Raw genomic sequence first — 9,852 nt, 5'->3', positions numbered from 1 at the left:
CCCAACTGGATGCAGCGCCGTTCACCATCACTCTCTGGGCCCTCCAGCCAGTTCCTAACCCAGCACAGAGTGCCCTGTCCAAGCCCTGGGCTGCAGCTTTTCCAGGAATGTGCTGTGGGACACGGTGTCAAAGGCTGTGCTGGAGTCCAGGCAGACACATCCCCAGCCTGCCCCTCATCCACCAGGCGGGTCACCTGATCATCAAAGGAGATCAGGTTGGTCAGGCAGGATCTGTCCTTCCTAAATCTGTGTTGGTTGTGTCTGATCTGGCTGTCCTGTAGGTGCTGTGTGATCAGGATGATCTGCTCCATAACCTTGCTGGGCACTGAGGTCAAGCTAACAGGCCCCAAAACTTCCTTCTGGCCCTTCTTATGGATGGGTGTCCCTTTGGCCAACTTCCAGTCAGTTGGGACCTCCCTGGTAAGCCAAGGCTGCTGATAAATGACGGAGAGCAGCTTGGCAAACGCTTCCACCTGCTCCCTTATCATCCCAAGATAAATCTCTTGTGGTCCCATGGACTTGTGAACATCTAAGTGGCTCAGTAGGTCACTCATTGCTTCCTCCTGGATAACAGGTGGGCTACTCAGCTCCCTGTTCCTGTCTACCAGCCCAGGAGGCCAGTAGTTCTGAGGGTGATCTACCTTATGATTGAAAACTGAGGCAGAGAAGGTGTTAAGTACCTCAGCCTGTTCCTCATCTTTAGTAACTATATTACCCCTTGCATCTAATAAATAATGGAGGTTTTCCTTGCCCCTCCTTTTGTTATTAATGTATTTATAAAAACACTTTTTATTATCCTTTACAGAAATGGCCAGAGTAAATTAAAATTTTGCTTTTGCAATTTTTATTTTCTTTCTGTATGGCCTGGCAACATCCTTAAACTCTTCCTGAATTGCCTGCCTTTTTTTCCAAAGGTGATAAACTCTCTTTTTCTCCTCGATGTGCTGGGGGCTGGCCAGAGCACCTGGCTGTGTCAGGCTAACACCACAGGACCCTGTGCTGCCTGGGTGCTGGGTGCATAGGTGTAATGGATTTGGGGTGCTGATGAGAGGTTTTGGTAGCTAAACTGGGGGGTTTTGTCAGTGTTGTCATGATTCAGCATGGTTTCTGCAGCACTTCTGAGGCCAGAAAAGCTTCTGGTTTAGCCACAAATCCTGTCTCTAACTGTAGTCCGTGTTTGATTTCTCTTCCTATCATTTACCAGGAAAAGGAAGATGGCCCTCAGAACTCACTCGCTGCCTTTGGCGCGCTGACTGCTGCTTGAAAATCACCAAAGATGGCAAGCTAGAGAAATTTGGCTTCATTTGCTACAAGTCTGGAGATGAAGCTCAAACAGCAATGTAGCATTTCAACAGAAGTGTTGTAGAGACTTCTGGAGTCACAATGAGTTGATCCTTAAACACATCTTCCTATGATTCTTGAGAAAGTTTGTCTTTGGAGTTGTTCAGTGGTCTTAGGGGTGAATAGCTGGGGCCCAAGGAAGCCTGAAGTCCTGCAGCAAAACAGCTAAGACTGATGCCAGGCCTCACTACTGGATTCAGCTGGCCTGTGTTCATGCACTGCCAGTGGTTCCAGTGCTGGCTGGAACAGCGGTGTCAGACAGCAAGCTGTCATCATCTGAGCGTTGGAACTTGAGCTTCTTTGTTTCATTTCAAGTCATTCAATTTACTGTTCTGGACAGAGAATGACTCACAATGAATAGGACTATTTCTTTGTGCTGAAATGAGCATTGCAAACTGTGCCCTGTGTTGGGTGAACATGTAATTCTGTGCTTTTAGAGTGTATGTCTGAATGAAGTTGCCTGTTCTGCTGGTTACATCCCTTCCATCCCATTAGGGTGTAAGAAAGGAGTGAGGCTTATTCAGTTACAGAAGCAGACTGTTGAACACCTGTTAAATGAAAAATCTCATTCTTTTCAGGTTTAGTTATGTGAGTTTTGTCACCTTTAACTTGTACATTTTTTCCTCTTTTTAGTATTTTGTTTTCTACTTTAAAGTACTTTTTAAGCATCAGTTGCAAAAAAGCAAGAGGAAGACTTAAGATCTTGAGAAGCCTTTAGTCAGTACTTATGGTCAGTGTGAAACGAACTCCCCCTTAAGGGATTTTTATTTTTTTACATTGTTGAAAGTGATATCTTCAAATTCAAAGTCACTACTAGCAACTGCCAGCACTGTAAAGGACTCTAACATTTTATAGAGTAACACTTTATTAAAATAAATTGTGACAGATTAATAAGATTTGGGGGTTGTTATAAGTTACCAGCGATGGTTTAAAGAAATTTAAAAGACTAATGTAAAATAACAAGCCAATTTATTAGTAAGCGGTAGATGAACAATTACAGCGCGCCGGGGGCCGTTACAACATAAGAAAGTTCTCTCACAGCTCGCCCGCCTCGAGCTCTCAAATTCCCCTTTTGAACCCTCTGGGTTCCCGTCCAGACATGCTCAGTACTCAGGTTCTTATTCATCCAGAGTCCGGGGCATGTGCTCTTTGCACATGCTCAGTTGCAAAGTTTTTCCCATCCATGTTCCTGGGCAGGATTCCCCCCGGTGGGCTGGGGTCTTCTTTGTGGGCCGGGGTCTTTGCGAGGAAGATTTCTCCTCTTCCTCCGTGTCCGGTAGATGAACCCAGCTTGGAACATGCACATTTAATAGGTATTTTCCTCCCCTTCCAGGCTTATCATATTCCTAAATCACTTTTGACTCTTTGTTTAGGGAAAACTTCTCGGTGTCTCCAGCTTGTCGGCTTGAATGGTGTTATCAGGGTATTGTACTACCCCCGTTTTATTATCAACCTCGGGAACAAACGGCAGTTTGTTAGAAGCATTTCACAGTTATGTGGGAAATGCATAATGCATACGAAGTTCTACTAAGCTTAAAAAAATCCCTTTAAAATATATGTAGTCTTAACAGCTATGAGAGAAATACATATAGAAATCGCACATCCATAGCCTGAAGTGTTAGTAAGCTTAACAAAAACAATCCCTCTAAAATATATATAGTTTATCACAGGGGTCGTCGGTGATAGTGTCTGACTGAAAAAATATGTTTAAAGCAGTCTACTGTACTACAAAGCGAAGCAAGCACAAACAAACTCTAAGCATAAAAGTACCATTTAGTGTGCATAGAGTATGCTTCTTACCAAATAGGTGTCCCTATAAGGGGAAGACAGGTTCAACCTGTCGACTGATCCCAGCAATTTCGTTGGAATCTTCCTCAACTATTCCCCTATTCCCAACTTACTTTTTTTTGTATTTCTGATTGGCATAAAGTTCTCCTGCCATGCCTAATGGGGGTGGTCGTGGCTTGGCATTTGAAGTGAGGGTTCAACATGATCGTTGACTCACCAGTAGAACACCTTAATCCATCCCCCTTGACTGACAGGTACTGTTTGTCTCCTGAACAAAGCACCACAATGTCCTTCTTTCTGCCAGTATTTGAATGGAGGGGGCTGCATAGTCTCTGCTCCATCCCTCTTGAGGAGATGTTTATCACTGTATGGAGAGCATGTCGACTTCATTCCATCCAGGGATTTTACCCTAGAATTCTTAGTCTCCCCTAAGTTTTAACCCTAGTGGTGGGTTAAAACTAGTTCATCCCACAGTGGTGGCACCTCCACAGGAACCTTTCCCTCTCAATTCCCTATCACCTGTGCCAAGAAATGCACCCTGGAGATCTCCCAGGTGTCTGAATTCTTCTCCTGACAGGTAGCAGGGGAGTACAGGTGCCCCATGAAGACCAGGGCTTCTGAAGGAGCCTCACCTACTGTTCCTCCTGAAAAGGAGGTCTCTAGCAGATACCTACTAACATGGTGCCCACCTTGGCCTACCTGCTGCTCAGTCCCACTCTGAGCAGAAGGCAAACCCACATCCTCACCTTCCTGAAGAGCCCTTGTCACCCCCACACAACCCCCCAACCACCATAGTCCCAGCCATTAGATGGCTCCATCACCCAGCCCAGGCCACTCAGTTCAGGTGGGAACAGCCTCAGCAGTATTTATTTTATATCACAGGTGGACCTCATCAGGTGAGCAGCCTCCCAGACCCGTCACTACCAGCCACAGCTGCAGCCACCACTCCAGCCCTTGACCCTTGGCTTCTGGACCAGCACCTGGAGCTGAGGTGGGAGAGAGAGGTGTCTGGTCATATGGGCAGGGAGAAGGCACAGAATTCCTGTGGGATTGGCTCAGGGCACCGAGGATGAGATCATCTCAAGGTGTCCATAGGGTGGGCGATGCCTCTGGTGATTTCCCAGCCTATGAGAAGGTCCCTGGTGCAGCTGGGGCAAAGCCATGTTGGGCTGAGACCTTGGGTGTCCCCTACAGGTGTCCTGTACAGTGTCCCTGGTCAGGACAAGGTGTCATGGGGTAGGACTCTACCAAGGAAGGGCACGCTCTCAGGGTTTGGGGAGCAGGCAGACAGCCATCAGAGTGCCTCTAGCCAGGACTTTTTCCTCCTACAGGGGAAGCCGATGCTGGGTGTCCAAGTGGGTGTCAGGGGCATCCAGCAAAGGCAGCCTCCAAAACCCATTTCTGTCCCCCAGGGCTGCCCCAGAGGGTGGGAATTCTATCTCTTCGGAGATACCTGCAGAGCTGCTTCTGTTGCTCCTGCCGCCGCCGGTTGTTCTCAGCCAAAAACGTGAAGATGTTCCTCCGTGTCTGACGTGGCTCCAGCCCATGGAGCACCTGGATGGCTCGCGGGGAAAGATGCCTGCAACAACAAAAACTCATTCTCCCAGAGCTGCCATCTGCCTCTCCCCCTGCCCCAACCTGCGCCCACACGGTCCCACATCCATCCATCCGGTCCTGCATTCACCCACCTGGTCCCAGGCTGGAATCTCTCCACCATCTCCTCCGTGGGAAGGGGGGTGGAAGTGTTCCCCCATGTCACAGTGACCCGCTTTCTCTGGGGCTGGAGCGAAGGATGGGGAGCCCAAGGACCTCCAGGACCAGATATCTACCGAAGAGGGGATGCTTTCAGTAAACCAGAGGTGACACTTCCCAGTACCCCTGGAAAGGTGGGAGCTGGGAGACTCCACATCACACCATGGCTGATGGCTGCTGTTGCTTCCCAGAGCTCTCTTTTGGGGAATGAGTGGGCAAACTCTGCCCTGTGGTTGGGTGACTCCCAACTTCCCCCAAGGAATCCCATCTCCTTCAGTCCTAAGAGTCCCCTCAAAGCCCCAGGATATTCACAATCCCTAGGGCACACCAAACCCTCTCAGAGACTGCCCCCCTCCATCCAGGTCCCCAGGGACTCCCATCTCCCTGGATCCCAAGAGTCCCCCAAAACCACAGGATCCCTCCAATCCCCAGGGATTACCACCAAACCACCCCAGGGACCTGCAAAGCCCTCCAGGAACCTCCAACCCCTCCAAGGGACCCCTCCCCCACCCCCTGAAGGTCTTCCCTGATCCCCCTGAGGTCCCCCCTGACCCTCAATTCCACCCTGCATGCCCCTGTTCCAGAAGGGTTCTATGAGTGGCCAAGGTGCCCTCACACAGAGGGTCCCTGCCCATACCTGGGGCACCTGTTGATCCTCCCTGGCAGCCCAGGCTTCCCACGCCGCCCATTCCACTTTCTGCTCTCTCCAGTGGGAATTTCCATGCTCCCACTCTGCAGACAGCTGCCAGACCTCCTGGAGGTGTCAGGCACAGTTAGGCTCAGCTCTGGAGGAGCTTTCTTCAGGTCTGATCCATCTGGCACATACCTGCAGCGCTCTCTGGCAGTCCTCAGAGGCCAGGAGTGTGGTGTTGAGCCTGGCTGAAGGAGCTGATTCCTGCCCACCTGTCTCCCCCATCCCAGGAAAGCTGCCTGGAGACAGGGGGAGCACACTGCAGAGACATGTGGAGGAGTCGACATGAGCCCAGGGCAGGCAGATATCCTGTTTTCCTCTGGGGCCAAAGCTCCCCAGGCATTGGAGAGAAGCAGGGATCTGGGCCTGTTTCCTATGGACCTTTCTGAGTCACTACAGCCCAAGTGTCTTGAGTAGGCTGTTACCCAGGGGTGCAAGGATCCCTCCCATCCCTTCCCACGAGAGTTTCACCTGGCAGGTGGCTTCATCCCTGGCTCCTGCTGCCTCATGCCAGGCTTCTGGTTTGGTAGCATAGGGAGGGAAAACTTGTCAGGATGTTTCTGTGCCCCTGGGAAAGGAAGAAGCTCTCGGGAACAGCCCTGTGAGGCTGTGATCACCCCATGTGGGGCAGAGCAGCAGGGACCCATCCTGTACCTATTCTGACCCTGTGCTTCTCTGCAACCTTTGTGTGCCAGGTGGAGAAAGCCTCAGACACAGCAAGCTGAAACCTGGAATCACAGAATGACACCATACTGAATAGGAAGGGACTCACAAGGATCATTCACATCACATCACATCATCATCACATCACAAGCAGCTGCAGAAGCGAATGATAACACAGGCTTGAGGAATGGCAACCCTCCCACCCTATAGAAAGGAATTGGGAAGCCACCGAGGAAGCACACTCACCTGGGGAATGAGTGGGCCCATGCAGCCTGCATCCCCTGAGCAGTGGTCACTCCATCACTGAGACCAGCATCCTGCATGTACAGCCTCTGCAGAATGACACACAGCCATCAGAAGATTCCCATGGAGGAAGCAGACCTGTCTCCTGCTCCTTTAGGAGCCACTTCTCCAACTCCCTTTTCCCAAACCTCATCCATGAACATCAGGATCATGGAATCACAGAATCAGTAAGGTTGGAAGAGCCCTTGGAGACCATCAAGTCCAACCAAGGACACCACTAAACCGTGTCCCCAAGTGCCACATCCATGTGTGTCTTAAATTCCTCCTGGGATGATGACTTCACCACTGCCCTGGGCAGCCTGTGCCGCAACTAGAAAATCCTTTACAGAAAGAAATGTTACCTAAAATCCAACCTAAACATGTCCTGGTGGAATTTGTCCTGACACTTGATATCTGGGAGAAGAGAATGACCTCTAGCTGGCTATACCCTCATTTCAGATAGGTGCAGAGAGCAAGAGAGTCCCTGCTGAGCCCTCCTTTTCTCCAGGTTGAGCTACCCCAGCTCCCTCAGCTGCTTCTCGTGAGACTTGTGCTTCAGCCCCATCCCCAGCCCTGCTGTCCTTCTCTGGACACGCTCCAGCACATCAGTGTCCCGAAATTCCAGCTCACAGTGAGCAGCAGAGCCACCCAGGTGTCCCAACTCTCCAGCCTCTCTACGCAGGTGCGGTGGAACCGCATGCACAGGACACTGTTCTGGCAGGACAGGATGCCAATGTCCCCAAAGGCAAAGGCGAGGTGCTGCCCATCCCTCAGCTGAAAGGAGTATAGGAGGACGGTCTCCTCCACACAGTCCCTCAATATGTTTGGCGGGAGGGACGTGGTCTGTGACAGCCACCAGTAGTCCAGTGGTGCGATCTCAACGTCGCCTGTGAGGAGGAGGAGGATGAGCATTGTCATGAAAAGAGCTGAGAAAATTTCCACATGAACTTCACCACAAAATACCAGAGAGTTTTTGTCCCCCAACTTTGGAGGCAATTTCCTCCCTCTCCCAAAGAGCAGGGGCACATCCCCATCCCAAATGTGGAGTAGGATTCCTTCTCACCAGGGATAATCATTGTGGGGAACATCAGGTTCCGCAGACAGGACAGATCCATGTCCAGCTGGAACACAGGTCTTCGGACCACATACACCTCTTCTGCACCATCAACTTGCTCGTGGACCACAGCAAAGGTCCCTAGTCCTGGGACCAGGACACCCTGTGCGGGGAGAAGACAAAACAGCTGAATGAATACTTTGGAGATAAGAAATGTGAAAACTGTGGGGAGAAAATGAAAAATCCACGTTCTCCATTTTCACTTCCCCTCTTCAAAATATTTGCCAAAATTCCTTGGCTACAGAAGATCCCAAGGAATTCCAAGCCAGGGAATGATTCGTGGGGGATCCTTGACATAGACCCAGCATGATCCTGCATTTTTCCAGTCCTGGCAGCTTGAGGCCCATGGGGTTCTCTTGGAGGGGGGACCCTGGGGGACCAAGATGCCAGCCCACCTTGTTCATCTTCATCTGTCCCAGGATGTACACAGACACGACATCCCAGATGGCCACCACCTCTGGAAAGTACCAGAGAGAGGCATCAGGTTCCACTTGCGGCATCTCGGAAGTGACATCAGGGAAGTGACAGATGGGGCTGATAAAGAACCTGGACTAGGCCATGCCCCAGGTTCTGCCTCCCTCCCTGCTCACTGAGCAGGGCTGGGGCACAACTGGGGATGTGGGAAGGGCTCAGGACCAGGCCTGTGATCATCCAACCCCCAAAAAGAGATGGCACCCCAAAACCCAGGTTGGTGTCAGGAGAGGATCCTATGAGAAGAACAAGAGGGTCATCCAAAGGAGACTATTTAAAGGTGAAGGACTAATGCCCAGCCAGCTCCCGAGAGACCAGTGGGAGCTGTTGGATCTCCCATGCCCCAGGACCCCAGACCCCTTTTCACCACAGAACTAGAACTGTGAGAAGTGCCAACTCCCACTGGAAGCTGGCCCCAGATGGGGAACATGCCGTGCTCACAGGAACCTCGAGGCAGCCCTAACCCTGTCCAAGTGTTCCCTCGGCCCTCAGGGAGCTCCCCAAACCTTCACCCTCAGTGGAAAGCCGCAGGAGTGTGGGGAACAAGCAACTCTGCTTCCTGCTGATGCGGACAGTGCAGCACCCCTCCATCCTGCTCCCCAAATTCCTGTCTGAAGAGCCTCTACATGTCCCCAAGGGACGCTCAGCACAACCCCCACAGTCCTAAGAACATCCCCCTGACCCCCCCTGGCTCCCGGCAGGGCCGAGCAGCCCCCAGCCCTTGCCGTGGAGTGCACCCAGTGATGTGGGGCACCCCTTTGTGACATCAACAGCGACCTGAGAAGGGGCATCATGACATCAGCAGGAGATGCCACAGCAGGGGAGCAGGGAGGGGACTGGGGAAAGGAACAGTCTGTCCTGGTTTACCTCAGGTGTCACCAGGCGTCACCAGGTATAATTGCTGCTGACCTGGGGCGTGGTCCTACGGATAATCATAGATAATAACAGATATAAATATATAAAAATACACAAATAATATCTATTAAAAAAGGATGATAAATATTTTGTATGGGCTTTATTTTCTATGAAATTTTAGAGATTAAGGGCTCTTCCCACCCAAAATGCTCTTTTTTAACCCAAAAAACCTTAAAATAAGATTGTTTTTCCTTCTTAGTTAAAAACCCAATAAACCCAAGGAATACTAGGTGAAAAATTAGGGTTTCTGCTGAGAAAAAAAACCCCTAAACCAACAGAAAGGTGAAAAGGGCTCTTTGATGTAAAAAAAAAATGTATAAAAAAGCAGGAGATAAGGGGATTTTTCTGAAAAAAAACCACGAGGGAATCAGGATGTTCTGGAGAAACATAAGGAAAAATGAGGTTTGGAGAGATATAAAAATTGAAATAAAGGTGGAGTTTTTTTATGGAAGAAGAAATAAATAAACTTTTTTCCTTACTAAAGATAATTATAGGTTTTTTGCTGAAAACTAAGTAACAATTAAGGAATGAGAATTTTTAAAAATTAAAATAAGGCAAATAAAATGGGTTTGTTCCTTTAAAAAAAAATTATTGAAAAGAGAGAGTTACAAGTGCTTTTACTACTAGACAAATTAAAGGTTTTGTCCCAAAATTTTCCTTTTTAAACTCAAAAGGGCATCTTCATGTTTTCCTGAGAAGCCCTTGGCGGAACTTCCCATGGGAAGGGATGGGCTCAAAAAAATGCAGATTTTAGGTCTGGAATTTGAGGAATGGGGACGGGGGATGGGACAGTTCATTGGGTTGCAAAAGTGACCCTGAAACTCTGGAGAATTTG

At 49.7% G+C, this 9,852-nt stretch overlaps 1 protein-coding gene across 4 annotated transcripts; it reads right to left on the bottom strand.

The window, feature by feature from the left end:
• Positions 1-3,967: 3,967 nt before the first annotated feature.
• Positions 3,968-8,917, bottom strand: LOC114063236 (coiled-coil domain-containing protein 81-like). Of its 4 annotated transcripts, none has more exons than XM_027895392.1 (12): positions 8,615-8,795; positions 8,027-8,088; positions 7,581-7,734; positions 7,148-7,404; positions 6,482-6,567; positions 6,227-6,300; positions 6,044-6,140; positions 5,708-5,831; positions 5,519-5,635; positions 4,818-4,954; positions 4,583-4,708; positions 3,968-4,115 (listed from the first exon to the last, which is right to left on the bottom strand). In XM_027895392.1, the coding sequence occupies exons 1-12, from the start codon at positions 8,691-8,693 to the stop codon at positions 4,022-4,024; spliced, it is 1,407 nt and encodes a 468-aa protein (XP_027751193.1). In that variant the 5' UTR covers positions 8,694-8,795; the 3' UTR covers positions 3,968-4,021. The 4 variants fall into 4 exon arrangements, with proteins under 4 accessions (XP_027751193.1, XP_027751194.1, XP_027751195.1 ...); XM_027895393.1 differs by having other exon boundaries at positions 3,968-4,109; XM_027895394.1 differs by lacking the exons at positions 8,027-8,088; positions 8,615-8,795 and adding an exon at positions 8,828-8,917.
• Between the last annotated feature and the right edge of the window lie 935 nt (positions 8,918-9,852).

The sequence above is a fragment of the Empidonax traillii genome, unplaced genomic scaffold (genome assembly GCF_003031625.1).
Source record: "Empidonax traillii isolate 1590-97213 ecotype Southwest subspecies unplaced genomic scaffold, ASM303162v1 scaffold459:size589781, whole genome shotgun sequence".
NCBI classification, from domain to species: Eukaryota; Metazoa; Chordata; class Aves; order Passeriformes; family Tyrannidae; genus Empidonax; species Empidonax traillii.
The sequence above is the reverse complement of the archived record's forward strand: the minus strand, read 5'-3'. Positions and strand labels throughout refer to the sequence as shown.